This window comes from Mustelus asterias, chromosome 11 (assembly GCF_964213995.1).
Source record: "Mustelus asterias chromosome 11, sMusAst1.hap1.1, whole genome shotgun sequence".
Classification (NCBI taxonomy): Eukaryota; Metazoa; Chordata; class Chondrichthyes; order Carcharhiniformes; family Triakidae; genus Mustelus; species Mustelus asterias.
In genome coordinates, this window is record NC_135811.1 from 88,758,541 (window position 1) to 88,774,634 (window position 16,094).

Consider the following 16,094-nt stretch of genomic DNA (forward strand, 5'->3'; position numbering starts at 1 on the left):
ACCTGCTGTGTAGCCTTAGATTTTGATTTTCATACTTACAGCAGCACCTTTAGGACCAGGGAAACCCATCACACCAGGTTGACCTCTTGGACCAGCAGAACCAGGTGGACCAGCGCGACCATCTTGACCAGCTGGGCCCTATTAGGTTAAGGTAGAATATCAGATAGTGGCAATTTGTAGGCTTGCTATAGAAGCTCATACTACACCTAGATTTCTTTTATAGAGATATTTGTTACATTCATTTCATATATAAATGATGTGGAATAAGTTTAAAATGCAGCACCATGACTTTTTAAATTTCAATTCTATTCTGCCTATATAATGACAACATGGTATCTATCTGGTGAAAATTTTCAACTAATATTCTAAAATGCTTTCTTCAAGAAAGAAATACTTACAGGGGGACCAGGTTTGCCATCAGCACCGGGACTACCAGGGCTACCAGTCAGACCCTAAAGTAAAAAAAATTGAATTAACACATTAGTACATTTTTCAGAAACATTCCAATGCTTTACACATACTGAGTTGCTGCTAGGCAGGCAACCTCAACAATTAGAGTGCATGCTACACAGAGCAATAGAGTAAATGTACAATTTATTTGTGTCTGAGATGTTTCCCGCTTTTCAAGAAGTGTCTTGCATTCCTGTATGTGCACCTGAACAAGTATAGCAGAAGCCACTGAATGGCATTGGGCGGGATTTTCCAGTCACACTCGCCCCATGACCGGAAAGGTCACGCCCAAGGGCAACAGAACTTTGCATGGTCCACCTCCACGCATCCCCCCCCCCACCCGCTACGATTCCCATGGCGGGCGGGACGGGACAAGTCCCTCCATTGTCTATACAATTGAAATACTCCCAAAGGACTCTTACAATGTATGAACCAGCTTCAAGCACAGAATCATGAAGTGGTTTCCAAACTCGAAGGGACAAAATGCTCCCTGGCATGTTGAGCAGTCTCAAGGAACAAGATTTTTTAAATATCAGATGTTGTCACTTTTGATCTGCTGTGCTTGATCAAATATTTCAGTGTTTTAAAGATAAATTGAACCTTAATCCTTTTCTTTTGTAGTATATTCTACAGCTCATGCAAGGTATACTTGGGTTGGAATTCTCCGACCTCGCACATGACTGGGATTCTCCGGTCCCGCTGCTGTGAATGGGAGCGCCAAATTCTCCATTTTCGCTGGCAGCAGTGGCCGGGTGAACGAGATCGAAGAATCCAGTCCTTAGTTACTCATGATGTTGCTGTGTGCAAAATTATGTAAAACCAAATTTCCTTCCACTTGCTAATTTTAGCAAGAGTATAGAACAAGGGACATGCTTTTGCAATTGCAGCTTACGTTTTTTGCTATAATTCATGAGGAAAGAAAAATGTGTCCCTTATTTCATACATTAATATTCCATCTTGTAGTGAGTACTGCATCATATATACAATTTATTAGTATGTTTTTCACGGTTTGAGTTTTATAGCTTTTGCAGTTTTCTATAGTGACAGTGTAAAGAAAAAGTTGCTTAAGAATGATCCCAATCCCTTACTCCCCAGTACCTTATCCTAGTCAAATACTCACTCTTGCACCAGGGAGACCGGCCTCACCAGGTCGGCCAGGTTCACCAGTAGCGCCTTTGGCACCAAGAGGACCAGCGGGACCACGTTCACCTGGAACACCCTGTAAGAGGACACGCACAGGAAATGAGGAGTGTGAAGGAATTTGCTGACTGCACAGCTCCTGTAACACTGAACAAAACAGAAGACATTTTTTTTGTCGAGTTTACTTACCTTGGGACCAATAAGACCCTCAGCACCAGGGAAACCACGGTTTCCAGGGCCACCCTGCAATGGAATGGAAGGTAAAGGGACAAGGTTATGTATTTTGTGACGACCGTAGAGATTGGCAAAACATCAGGCGACAGATTTGAAATGTGGATGAAAATAAGAGTCTTCCACTTACGCGTTCACCAGAGCTTCCAGGAAGACCCTGAACACCAGGCTCACCACGAGCGCCCCTCTTGCCTTCCTCACCAGCTGGGCCAGGGAGACCTTGGGGACCAGTGGAACCCTAGAAAATATCAATGTTACAATCAGTAGCCACTCAACGGCAGCAGTCGACCTGTACATTATCATACAGTTTGATTATATTTCCAATTACATTGAAATCTATGAAGCTGTTAAGTGGAAATAATTGCTTAAAGCTGATGATGAATACTTACAGATTCACCTTTTGCACCAGATTCACCTTTGGCACCAGGAGCACCAGCTTCACCCTAAGGTTAAAAAAATATATAGATTAAAAGACGGAAGGCCAATAGTGACGCAGGTTTCTTTCTTAAAAAAATAATGAGATTCTTTCTAACACCTTGACCCTGAAATTCTACAGAAAATTTCTTGGTAAAGGACCAATGAGGGATCAGTGGAACATTTTGGGGGGGGGGGGGAACAGTACAAATAGCAGTTTTCAGCTGTTGATGTCAATTTCCAAGAGGTTCCACAGGCTTCCTGATCAGAGTTGCAATAGAACCCACGGTCAGGGGTCATAGAGCATCAGGGCCGAGGTAGCTTTCTGAATATGCATTGCACCATGTAGGCAGACCCACTAGTCTGCACATTTACATTTGTAGTTAAAATATTTCAGATGCTATATATGTTCCTGTTGATGATTAATAATGGATGAAGAGAGTGTTGTCCATATTATTTTTAACTGATACATCAATACAGCATAGCTGTCTTTTTTTTTAACCTAGATTTTACATTAGCCTTCATATTAACCCTTAGGATACTGATGATGAGTGTCTTGTTTTAGTGGTGATCAATTCTCTGGGCTGCTGAAGAGAATGTTCTTTAAAGATGAATATATAAAATAATGGATCATTCGTTTAAGGGATGGGACTAGTTCAAAGGTTTTGAGGAAAAAGCAGGATTAGGCTATTGAGTTGGATGATCAGCCAGGGTCGTAATGAATGGTGGAGCAGCCTCGAAGGGCCAAATGGCCTCCTACTGCGCCTACCTTCTATGTTTCTATGTAAAGCCAGATGTAATAGAGCTCAACTGAATGGTAAAACAGCCGAAATCAGGTCGAATCTTCAGCCCATCGGTGGCCACATTTCGAAAATAATTGTCCAATTTCGGAAGAGAGGCTAAATCCTTGGACAGGTGGGGCTAAAACAGGCAGAGAGGGAAAGTACAACCTAAGTGACTTAAGCTCTTCCATTTGAAGTTGCTCTATAAGTATACATTTTGGTGGTATAAAATTATATTGCAGTTGTTAAACTAATTCTGAAGTTGGAGTAATGTAATCCTGTCATACTGAAAGATTCTTTTAGTATCAGAGTGTGTGACTTGAAATTTTGAAAAAGAAATGGTTAGCCTGGGGGTACCCCAGAACCTGGAGCACTTAAAAGTTTAATCCAATCTTCCTCCCACTACAGTGGATGACCCAGTGATTACAATGATGGCAAGCAGATACATTGCTGTGGCAATGTAGCAGCCACTTACCGTGTTACCCTTAGGACCAGTGGGTCCAACAGCACCTTGTGGGCCACTTGGTCCTCGTGGGCCAGGGAAGCCAGGAGCACCAGAGATACCGGGACCACCCTAGAACACAAGCAGATAAAATTATCATTCAGTGCTTTCAGGATTTCCTAGAAAATCTCACTTCACCACAATAATTCAGAAGGCAAAGGAATGATTTACTTACAGTTGCACCTTTAGCTCCAGGTTGACCATCAGCACCAGGGTTGCCCTACATGGTGAAAAAAAAAGTAAATATATTAGTGGGAGCAATGTTTAAGAAAGCACATCTGATTTGATTTGATTTATTATTGTCACATGTATTAACATACAGTGAAAAGTATTGTTTCTTGTGTGCTATACAGACAAAACATACCATTCATAGAGAAGGAAACGAGAGAGTGCAGAATGTAGTGTTACAGTCATAGCTAGGATGTAGAGAAAGATCAACTTAATGCAAGGTAGGTCCATTCAAAAGTCTGACAGCAGCAGGGAAGAAGCTGTTCTTTAGTCGGTTGGTATGTGACCTCAGACTTTTGTATCTTTTTCCTGAAGGAAGAAGGTGGAAGAGAGAATGTCCAGGGTGCGTGGGGTCCTTAATTATGCTGACTGCTTTGCCGAGGCAGTGGGAAATGTAGACAGAGTCGATGAATGGGAGGCTGGTTTGCATGATGGATTGGGCATCAACATCAAAGATACGTTAACATTGTTATGGTGGATAGTCTTTTGAATTTTCAAATAAGTAGTTAATTTGCCCATTCTCAAGGCCAAATGGGGATGGGCAACACATACTGAACTTGCAGCGATGCCCACATCCCTCGAAAGGGATAGGCAAGAAACAGATTACCCCCGTCCCATACCAAATACTCACAGGGGCACCAGCAGGGCCAGCAGGTCCGGGATTACCGGGTTCACCACGAGCGCCAGCAGGGCCATCGGCACCACGACCTCCGGCGGGACCAGCTTCACCCTATACCAAAACCAAAGAAGAGATTTTAATGGAACAAACTATTCCTTTCATCGCAGTGTTAATGCAACAGCAGCACAGGCCTGGCGGTCCAGGTGCTTCCAATAGGACTGGTAAATGATCATTAACTGAACGGACTCCATTTTAAAACAGCAGTTGGCATTTTGTTTAGGCCTGACAGCTAGGCGATGCAAAATTATCTAACTAGGATCAGGTGACACAAGACAAGGATGAAGAGAGATTATTTTGAGACAGGTTTCGGTATCTCTTCCATTTTAAGGTTTATTTATTAGTGTCATAAGTAGGCTTATGCTAACACTGCATGTGAAGTTACTGTGAAAATCCCCCAGTCGCCACACTCTAGCGCCTGTTCGGGTACACAGAGGGAGAATTTAGCACAGCCAATGCACCTAACCAATATGTCTTTCGGACTGTGGGAGGAAATTGGAGCACCCCGGAGGAAACCCATGCAGACACGGGGAGAACGTGCGGACTCCGCACAGACTCATGCAGATCCAAGCCGAGAATTGAACCCAGGTCCCTAGCACTGTGAGGCAGCAGTGCTAACCACTGTGCTACCATGCCGTCCTAAGGCTATTCAGTTTGAAGTACATGAACAGAAAAGTTGGGTGGCTTTGCCGTATGATATATTGGCTCTCTTAGGATGTGACCATCAAGAACAACTTGTCACTCATTGATACCAGATCAATGGATGGAATGTTAGATTAAAATGGGAAAAGATATTCATCCAACCCAACAGATTGGATTATTCATAACTATATTCAGTGAAAATAGAGAACAGAACAGCTATTCTGCATAGTAAACTAAAAGCATGTATGAATTTGTATATGAAATTAATGGAGTTAATTCACAGATTAGCAATAATCTCACTGAAAGGTAGGCAGGCTTTAGGGGCTAAATAGTCTGTTTTATTCCTACGCTTTAAATATTCCTAGCTACCATGTAATTCCAAGGTAAAATATTCCTCCTAGTGTAAGGCCTGTTAATGCTTTCAATGTCCTGTATAAACCTCACATCACATAATAGTGAATTTGTTTATTTTCTCTTGTCTTGAATCAAAGCAATTCTGCTCTGTCATTGATCAGCTTGGCTCTAACCTGGATATCAATGTAATCTCACAGATGTTGATCTGTGAGCATTTTTATATTACAGGAGAATGTCTGTCCTGCCCACTTTTGCGATTCCCTTTAAAGGCACACTGTCTTTTAATTCCGAGAGAAAATGCTCCGGACTCACTGCCTGCCTTTGCGTTAACAGAACTCGTTCCTCTCTCCCAAAAGGAGAATAGTCAACAGCTTTTCACAAAGATGAATAAGGTCAATGGGTCTTGACACCACTAAGAGAGAGAAGCCCATGCATTCTTCTCACATCATGGGAAATGCAGTAGAAATATCCTTTAAATCCAAGCCTGTCAAAACAAGCAGTGTGATGAGGAAGCATGGTACTTCTGTCTTTTAGTCCCTTAGAGATAGTAGGATGAGTCAATGAGAGGTATGTTCTTAAACATGGAACATCGAAGATTCGATTATGCATCAAATTTGTAAGGCATGCGTGGTTTGCAATACTATGTGACCAGTTAAAGTTGAATTTGCCCCAACCTGACCTTAGTACTAAGTAGATGCTTAATTTCTTAATTTCTCTTCATTCAGACATATTTGCCAAGGGGATATCAGTTATGGCAGGAGATAACCGCAATGCTAAATGCCAAATTGTGGCTTATATACGATAGATAGATATAGATAGATAGGTTCTTGATTAATAAAGGGATCAGGGGTTATGGGGAAAAGGCAGGAGAATGGGGATAAGAAAAATATCAGCCATGATTGAATGACGGAGCAGACGCGATGGGCCGAGTGGCCTAATACTGCTCCTATGTCTTATGGTCTTACCTTAGCACCAGGAGCACCGGGGAAACCAGGGGGACCAGCTGGACCAACGGGACCCTGAAAGGCAAGATTCAGATTATGTTATGTTCGGGGGAAGAAGGCAGACTCTGGCGAACAAGCAGTAGAAAAGTTGAGGAAACATGTTGATCGAAGTTGACAAAAGATACTTACATTTGGACCAGCAGCACCAGCAGCGCCATCATTACCACGGGCACCCTGCAATAGTTAAAGGAAGAACTCATTATTACATTTCTGCGAGTCACATCACAAAAAATCATACAGCCTTTCCAATTAGTTCACCAATGTAATTTTGTACTCACAGCAGGGCCAGGGGGTCCAGGTCGACCTCGCTCACCGGTAACACCACGTGCACCCTGAAACAAGACAATGTGAGATGTTATTTCTATTCAATTTAATACACAGCATTGTAAATGTAGAAGAATGTGATGTAATAAGTGTTTTTTGTCAATACTTTGATGTGAAATCAATTGCGATGAATCCCTACAAAGCTACTAAATTTTGTTTCAAAAGTAGGGCTGCAAATTCCATGAGATTCCCTTGATCTTAAGCTTTAGTGGATCAGAGGAATGCCTAACAAAATTGCTTGAATGGCGGCTGTTAGCTAGGGGCTCCAATCAGGAACCTGCACAAATATCAGACATAGGTGTCAGTATAAAGTGATGTTCTCTCCCTTATACTCATGTCTACTTTTGCACCCAATTATTGAATGGAAGAAAGTGGAGACCAGAATAACAAACTGCTTTCCAAGCAAAGTTGATATCAATGTTAAACTGTATAATACAGGCCCAGAGTATCTTTACAGCTTAGTAATTGGCCTTGTATGTAGCTTTCAAAACAAATGGATTGTGTCGAACAAATGGGTCTCTCTTATTGCAATTTCCCAAGAAATACCATCAAGGCTGTGTTTGCAGGAAAATGAATCATTTGCTTACCATTAAGCCAGGGCTGCCATTTTCACCAGGGGCACCAGTTTCACCCTATTGTAAATGGAATAAAAATCACAGTTAGAACACTGACTTATTGTTATACCAATAAGACTGAATATTGTGCAGAACTAGATGGGAAGAGAGGACATTGAAATGAACGCGCATTCCACATGTAAGGAAAATGGAGACATTACCTTAGGGCCAGCTGGTCCAGCATCTCCCTTAGCACCATCTAGACCATTGTAACCCTGTCGAGAAAGGGCAGAGGGATGAGAAATCAGGCTCTTTAAAGCTGAACAGTAGTTCACAACTGAATTTGTCTTTATGGACTCAAATTGCCATATAAAAAACATTTCATATTCTTTACAAAAACATCTTTATTCAGTACATTAATTTGACTGAACTGTGCAATTAAACTTACTCTGTGTCCCTTGATGCCTGGAAGTCCGGGAGTTCCGGGGAAACCACGAGCACCCTGAAAACATAGGAAAAGTCTTGTAAAATATGGGAATTGTCTTAAAAATGAAACATGTTTTCTTTGGGTGAAGCAGTGTATAATATTATGAGATGCACTGATATGTGTATTTTTCATATATAATTAATATATTTGAAAACTGACTGTTTCAATATGCCATCTTGCTCTGGTGGCTTTTTTCAATAGCTAAACATGTGATAGACAAATCTAACATACTGTATTATATGGGTGTTGCACTATGCTCGATAAATATTGGTGGGCAAGTCCATTACCTGAGGACCAGGAGCACCACGGTCGCCGGGACGGCCAGCTTTGCCATGTTCACCCTATGGAGAAACAGAACAAGCTCAGTCATTTATAAACTGCTATGGAGATTAAAGTTAATTATTCTGAATGAAGCACAGTACATGCATAGGACGCGGGGGCACAGCCTTAGAATAAAAGGGAGTCACTTTAGAACAGAGATGAGGAGAAATTTCTTCAGCCAGAGAGTGGTGGGTCTGTGGAATTCATTGCCACAGAGGGCTGTGGAGGCCGAGACGTTGAGCGTCTTCAAGACAGAAATTGATAAATTCTTGATTTCTCGAGGAATTAAGGGCTATGGGGAGAGAGCGGGTAAATGGAGTTGAAATCAACCATGATTGAATGGTGGAGTGGACTCGATGGGCCGAATGGCCTTACTTCCGCTCCTATGTCTTATGGTCTTATGGTCTTATGGTCTTAATCAATATATGCATTTAATCTTAGATGATATGAACAAGGATTGAGTTTAAAATCTTGTATCAATAGTGACCATATACTATTTCAGTTTGGCAGAATCGATTAGATTCAATGGTCATAAGCACACTTGTGAAACTAATGCTGAAAGTATCGCTCAGTTGCAGTTAATACGGAAAGAGCAGCTAGTGGCTGCAGGTTATTGCGCTAAGTACATTTACACACCATTTGCTGCTACTTACATCATCACCATTCTTGCCAGAGGGGCCAGGAGGACCGCGTGGACCCATTGGACCCTAAAAAAAATTAAAAACGTATAGGTAACAATGCTAAACACGTCGTAACCAGAAATAAATAATGTAGTGTTGTTAACGGGGCAAAATATTCATGCCTTCTATAATTGGCTGAAATTAATGATTGCTGATAGCTGGCATCAGAATATTCTCATGCCTAACAATTATTTGTTTGGGGACCTTTCTTCTCAAAGCATCAATGGTCAAGGTCCAGCTTGAGGTAAGTTATTAGAAAATATGGTAACCATGCTTCTGAACAATTTATGAATGAATACTACATCCTTATGGGAACCGCGGTGTCATTTCTTTTACAGGATTACTTACAGGTGCACCTGGTTCGCCTGGTTCTCCTTGGTGTCCCTGGAATCCTTGAGGACCCTAAAGATTAAAGAAGATCAAGTATATATAATTAATAAAAGGCTGTGTTCTTTTCCAATGAAATTCCTACCCTCGTTTCATAATAGAATCAATGGATAGCAACAACTTTAACGTTTACGTTTTGGATAAGCCTCCAATCTTTTAACAGATTTTTTTTCTGAGAATCAAATATTAACCAATATTTTAAGAAACTTTTTGTACTTACTGGTGTGCCAGCTGGGCCGGGAGCTCCTCTGGGACCCATTGGACCCTGGGTAAAAAACAAGACTTATTCAGTGAAGAGATATACATGTATTTTACCTTCCATTGTTAAATAAAAGTAACCATAACAATGTGCTCACATTTACCAAATCAAATTAAAATAAATACGATAAAACATGCACTCGCTAATCTTTTCCCTCAAGCCAATGTATTCTACCCTCAACTGATCTTAAGTGAACGGTTCTGTTACTCTAATCTATTCATAATTGAGACTATCTTTCCACCAGATCAAAGTTAATTCTGTATATCTTCACTGTCAGTGACTACATGTGACATGTTTTACTTCAGGAGTGCAAAAATGACCTAAAACATTGCAAACCTAATGGATGCATTGCTTCCTCTACTCTTACATGCGTTATGTGGAATAAAGATCAATGGCTCATACCATGGGTCCAGGCATTGGAATACCGCCAGATGTTTTCTCACTGAAGCCACCACTCATTTGAGGGAGGAAGTTCTGGAAGAGAGCAAAGTTATGTTAGATGTCTGGCACCTGCAACAGTGTATTGGGAATGATTAGACATGTGGCACTGTTTGTTTCAGTGGGAAAACACTGAGAGTCACTCACTCCGCCAAGGCCAGATGTTCCAGGTGGACCAGGGGGACCAGGGGGGCCATCACGACCTGGGGTTCCTGGAATTCCATCTCTTCCTGGTAAACCTGGAAGTCCCTAAAAATGCAAAAGAAAAGATTATGATCATCATTAAAGTGGAAAAGATAGCATATATCACTTCACTCTGGCTGCAATCATGCTATGTCAACGCTCATATCTACCACCATTTCCTCAGTTGCCTCTTCCTGTTTATTGTCGTTTCCTGTGTGTTGTAAACCTCTAAAGCCTCTCCATCATTCTTAATGGATTCCTTTTCATTTTAATGCAACTTTAAGAGGCCAATGCTTTTAGCCATTGACTACGAATGATTAGAATATTTTAAACTTCAGTTCCTGTCGATTTTAATAGCTGGGCATAGTCGCCCTCTATTGTCATTGTTTCAATCAGTCATCTAGACGTTTGGTAGCTTTTTATAACTTGGATTTTATAATTGGGGATAAGATGGTAATACTCTACTTACTCTATCACCCTTTGGACCAGGTTCTCCCTTGGGGCCTTGAGGTCCCTGAAAAAAAATGTATAATCATTAAAATTGTAAATAAATGTAAGTTTGAGGAATTACACTATATTCATTTGCTTAAATCAGTTTTGTAGCTTGTATATGAAAAACACTTCTCTTTACCTGAACTTCGGGGCCAGAGGGGTACTGAAAGAAAAAAAAAACAATTTATAAGTCAGTTAGTTAGATGTCAAAAATGGCAAGTGGGTAAATATGTTACTTTCATATAGTCTCTTAGTGAAAATGTGCTGTACTTACTGTTTCTCCACCTTCTCCTGAAACAAAAACAGAAAAAAGGGATTAATCTGTAAACAGGCCTTCTCAAATAACAGAAGAAGTCACAATGACAATTCAGGAATGATAGATAATTTGTTTCCTGTACATATTTTTGCAGGGCTGGGAGTGTTAGAGCTTTAAATTGGTTGTAAGGCTGCTACATGGATTAACTCTACCGGGGGAGGGGCAAGGGCGGGGGGGGGGGGGGGGAGCGGGATGTGTGACATCGACATTGAATCATTCAGTGATGTCATAGCTAATGCCCAAATTAAAAATACTAAAACAGTTAAACTGGTTTCAACAAACACCCCTTCCAAATCAAATAATCCAGAAAGTGACACAAGTCTGGGCTGTTCTATCATGAACAGTGATATGTCATTTAACTCTAACTGAAAAGTGGCTTGTTTATGTTTGCCTTTACAAGTCAGCCCCTATATTTCTGTACTGCAGAAGCTCAAAACATTCAATGCCACTTTAAAAATGATTCGGCAAAAAATGTTTCTCAACAAACAAAGTAAATAGTCATTGTTCTGCTTTCATGTAATCATTGCTATGTTACAGCGTCAGTTACCACGCCAGTATCAAATTACATTTTTTATTCATAATAAAGTTCATATCCATAACATGAATCTTGTCAAAAGTTATATAAGGTAACATTGACAATTATTGACTTTGAGGGATGCCAGATTTGATTAATTCCACTTTGGTTTTGCCTTATTTTCCACCTTCATAGAGGTTTATACATTTATTGCTATTATTTTCACCTATATATGCATAGCTATTATTTCCACCTTTTTAAGGTTAAAATATAAGTATATTGCTATTACTTTCCACCTTTATGGTGGAAATATATATTTCCATATATAAATATATATATGCACACATTGCTATTCTTTCCCACTTTTTTATGGTTCATATATATACATTGCTATTTTCCAACATTTTAAGATTCACATATATTCACATTGCTATTATTCCACCTTTTTAAGGTTAATAGGTATACATTGTTATTATTTTCCACTTCTTAATGGTTAACATAAATATATACATTGCTATTATCCCCATCTTTTTCAGGTCGATATGTATTTATTTCTATTATTTTCTACTCTTTGAGGGTAATATATAATCATTGCTATTATTTTCCACTTTTTAAAGTGAAAAAATATATACATTGCTACTATTTCCCATCTTTTATGGCTTATATATATATATATAAATATATATATATATACATTGATATTAGTTTCCACTTTTTAAATATATACATATTGCTATTATTTTCCAACATATTTAAGGCTAATGCATATATTGCTATTATTCCTAATCGATTTTGCTGCTGATAATTAAGAAGGGGAATTTGGTCATTGTATGAGTTGATTTAAAAGAGTTGTCAGGTGCTGGGCAATATAAGTCTTTGGGAGTTTCAAACAATTGCACTTGCCAAGTGCCCAAAGCAAGAGGCGGTCAGTCACACTTACGTCCTTGTTCAGGGCAGATGGGGCAGCATTCTCCGAAGGGGATTTCAGCATTGGGGCAGTCGCTGGTTTCCTCGCAGATTATATCGTCACAGAGGATCTGGCCATTGTCGCAGACGCAGATCTGGCAGGCCTCGGGTTTCCAGATGTCTTTGTCTTGGTATTTCTCTCCATTCTTCATGCAGCTCTGTCCGTTAGCTGAGATACAGACGGGAGAGGGGGAGGATTATTAATTTATGCTCAACCTAGCGCCCTCTGATGCGCAGAAATGCAAGGACAGAAAGAAAACTTGACCAAGGTTAAACTTGGGGCGAAAACAGCCAAAAGTTTGTCCCAAGTTCAAACGGGCTAGAAAAATCATGCAGAGTTCTATTTATTTGTTCACAAACGATGCAAAACAAAACTGTAAATTACATATTTGAATTAAAATATTTTAAATGGCAGTGGTATCAGAATTTCGTAAACTGCACCACATCATGAAATACTAGATTTAAGTTGCAGCAGAGTTCCTGTTTTTTTTGCTGCTTTTATTTCTATTTTTTAAAATATATTTTCTTTTACATTTAAAAACATACATGTCGCTGTTTAATTAAACATACATTGAAGCCCAAGATGTTCGGGCAAGAAATTCAACAGATGGCGCTCAAGCCCTATCCCAGATTCACTGGACAAGTTACCCAATTGCCACACACAGCAGTGAATGGCCACAACTCAACCAAGTTCCTCCACCAATCCACTCAAACTGAATTCACTTAAAAGTCGCCCATGCGAGATTGGCTACATGGTGCCGGAGTAAATTAGACCTTGGTTTTCTTGGGGGTCTGGGGTGGGTGGGGGTAGGGGAGAGGGCGGTGTAGTGGGTTGAGGGGGGGGGGGGGGGGGAGTTGATTGCTACACTTGACTCACACAGTACTATCTGGAGATGGCGCTCTTGAACCGCGGCGCTGAACTGGCGCTCAGTCCTAAATGGCTAGACGCAAACATCTGGATTGCTTCTATCGAACACTGTAACCTTTTCCCCTCCCCTTGCACATTTCAGTTCCCGGGCTTGAATGTTCAACAAGTCAATTTTCGACATTGCAACCACAATCTTATTCTTTCCAAAAACCTCATGTCTATAATTCTTTGAGCATGTTGGCATCTTTTGCTGAACTTAGAATGAGATAAAGTCCCTAACAATTGAATCTAGATTGTCTCCCTCCAATGCAATTTACCCTTTTTATCATTCCTTTTAAAGTATCTTCCAAAATCACATTGTGAACTGGTTGCCCTGCCCACTATTTTCTTTAAAAAAACAAACTTTTTGGAAGTTCGCCTCGCAGGGGACTGTTCTGTTCTGACACACCCACTCGCAAGGAGCAGCTGTTTTGAACCAACTCTCTGCTGCATCGGTTCCCCCTTCAGTTCCAATTACATTTTTTTTGTCCTTTGTTCTGTTCGCCTCTCGTTAAACGTGGAGGATGCAACAAATCTTCAGCATCTGGATGCTGGCGGGGGAAGTTACAGACAGTCTGGAGAGTCACGAACTAGCTTTGTGCTGCAATGTGTGTGTCGTTTTAATGCACCAGGGATCGAAAAAACGATTCCATAAAAGGGAATTCCTTGCAGCGAACTATTCCAAAGCGTTTACATAAGTGTTTTTTTTAAATAATCGGAAAATCTGAAACTAATGGCAGGAAAACTTCGGCTTAAGTTTTCGGAGTTACATTTCTAAGACTTTCTAACTTTCTTTTTCCCTCCCCCAGAAACAATTGAACAACAAACGCCACACATCCCTCTCGAACTTCGCAGCAGGTCGTTTTTTTTGAGAATTCCCTTCCCAAACTGCAGTAAAGTAAACGAGAGCAAACACTTACACTCATCATCTTCCGCTTGACATCTTCCCACCACTAATGTTGCTGCTAGCAACAGCAAGGTCCGAGTATCCACAAAGCTGAACATGTCTAAATATTAGACATGTAGACTCTTTGGGGTAAAGGGAAAAGTTTCGTTAGCGTCCGGACATACAATTGTTCTGGTGTTTAATTCCAAACTTCAGCACCGAGCCCCAGCAGAAACTTCCTACTGTTCCCTCCGCACAGCCACCCTCCTTTTATGTGCGCCCTGGCTTGGGAGGTGTGAACGGTTGCCGCCCATCTCCAGGCAGGCTCGTCCATTGCTTCCCGCTGGAATCAGGCGGAGTCCCCGCCCGCGGGAGGAGTCCACGCTCTATCCACTGAAATGTACCAACGGGATGCAACTCCTCCAATCAAAGAGCCACAGAGGCAATTTCTGGACCCTAGCAGCCATGTGGCTATAGGAACAGCGCATGTTGTGCCCCACCCCTCCCCCCCCCACTCCTGTCCACCCACCCCAATTCGACCCAAGACCCATTCAATTTGATGAACCATTTTTTTTGTCCCAATCTCCTTCTTAGCAACGCAAAGGAACATCAGAGATTTTTTGGTGGGGGGTGGTTTGGCTACGTTTCAGAGCAAGAGAGAGAAAGAGAGAGACACGTCGGAGACTGACTGGGTCACAGAGGGGTTGGCACCCACTCAAGCGGAGGAATGGCCTCACTTTTACTAACCCAGCCTACACGTAATCATTTTTATTGATATGCCAACTCATCAGATTTTTTTCCCTCTTCATCCCATCTAAAGAAAGGAAACATTGATAGCAACTAACTCAATAATAAGACCTCGTCGAGAAAACCGAGGGGGAGAAAATAGCACCAATAAAATAAACTTAAAAGGATCCAAGTTAAATATTCTGGGAATTATAAATAATCGCTCCGATTTGAACCCATGCATCAGTCAATTTATGCTGTAAATGTTCTCAAAGGCTTTTATGTTTTAAGTGCGTTTTATTTCCCATTATCAAACAATTATTTATTTGGTGGGATTCATTCCGGAGTGGTGATGTGGATTCTCAGGAGTTTGCATTGGATTCTCTAACTCATCAGCTGAAAGGGAGACGCTTACTGTCTGCCTATCGCCACCAGCAATCCGATAGGTTTGAAATTCTAAAACACAAGGGTCGTAAACCTTGTCAGTGTCCTTTTATTTTTGATCAGATGAATGATTCTGAAGAGCGAGAACCCCGTTTGGTTTTGATTTCCAAACGTTTATCTTTTGCCATGACTGCAATGCGATCCCACAAAAAATCAGCGAGATTGCAATTGTACTTCGCCAACTATCTGACTTCCACACATTAGAAACACACCTGCTGTAATAATGAGCTCTCGTTTTGATGTCCAAACATCTGGGTGAACTGTTGTGGGGAGGGGGGGGGGGGGTTGGGGGCTCTGTGTGTGTGTGTGTGGGGGGGGAGGATGGGGGGGGGGTGGTGCAGTGGGGGTGGGGGGAATATTCTCATTGTAAAGTGACATGTGGCAAAGAGACGGCTGTGAGAACGGTCCCTTGCAATGTGGCTGCAGCCCCGAAAGAGAACATCGAAATAACAGGCGAAGTGAATGTTCCCTGCTTCCAATTATTTATTGGGATGGTCAATCATGTTGGTGTAACTTTAGCAAAATACTGGGCGCAGTGAGGATGTGCTGCGTCGCGATGGGGAAAGTGGACATTTGAATCTGAGGTGTTATAAGGAACAATTTAACAATGATAATTTATCTTAAAAAGAGTTGCACAAACCCATATAGACATCATCACCCCAGGGCCTTACAGAGAGAGAAAAAAACGCCAAAGTGATAAATTCATTTCAGAGCAAGCTTGTAAGGCAACTTAATGCCTCAACTCAGAGTGAATGAAACACATTTCAAAGCGAACACCCCAATCTCT

The 16,094-nt window shown here is 41.1% G+C and overlaps 1 protein-coding gene across 1 annotated transcript in view; it reads right to left on the reverse strand.

Annotated features, from left to right (window-relative positions):
• LOC144500646 (uncharacterized) overlaps positions 1-14,415 on the reverse strand; it is a 30,629-nt gene extending 16,214 nt beyond the window's left edge. The window contains exons 1-26 of the mRNA XM_078223908.1: positions 14,172-14,415; positions 12,319-12,513; positions 10,823-10,839; positions 10,688-10,711; positions 10,526-10,570; positions 10,021-10,122; positions 9,838-9,909; positions 9,397-9,441; positions 9,138-9,191; positions 8,763-8,816; positions 8,076-8,129; positions 7,750-7,803; positions 7,523-7,576; positions 7,335-7,379; positions 6,702-6,755; positions 6,553-6,597; positions 6,385-6,438; positions 4,379-4,477; positions 3,695-3,739; positions 3,493-3,591; positions 2,211-2,264; positions 1,952-2,059; positions 1,780-1,833; positions 1,571-1,669; positions 399-452; positions 40-138 (exon numbers count right to left, since the gene is read on the reverse strand). Coding sequence (XP_078080034.1) covers positions 40-138; positions 399-452; positions 1,571-1,669; positions 1,780-1,833; positions 1,952-2,059; positions 2,211-2,264; positions 3,493-3,591; positions 3,695-3,739; positions 4,379-4,477; positions 6,385-6,438; positions 6,553-6,597; positions 6,702-6,755; positions 7,335-7,379; positions 7,523-7,576; positions 7,750-7,803; positions 8,076-8,129; positions 8,763-8,816; positions 9,138-9,191; positions 9,397-9,441; positions 9,838-9,909; positions 10,021-10,122; positions 10,526-10,570; positions 10,688-10,711; positions 10,823-10,839; positions 12,319-12,513; positions 14,172-14,256 — 1,764 coding nt within the window. The 5' untranslated portion in view covers positions 14,257-14,415. The remainder of the gene's footprint in view (positions 1-39; positions 139-398; positions 453-1,570; positions 1,670-1,779; positions 1,834-1,951; positions 2,060-2,210; positions 2,265-3,492; positions 3,592-3,694; positions 3,740-4,378; positions 4,478-6,384; positions 6,439-6,552; positions 6,598-6,701; positions 6,756-7,334; positions 7,380-7,522; positions 7,577-7,749; positions 7,804-8,075; positions 8,130-8,762; positions 8,817-9,137; positions 9,192-9,396; positions 9,442-9,837; positions 9,910-10,020; positions 10,123-10,525; positions 10,571-10,687; positions 10,712-10,822; positions 10,840-12,318; positions 12,514-14,171) is intronic.
• Between the last annotated feature and the right edge of the window lie 1,679 nt (positions 14,416-16,094).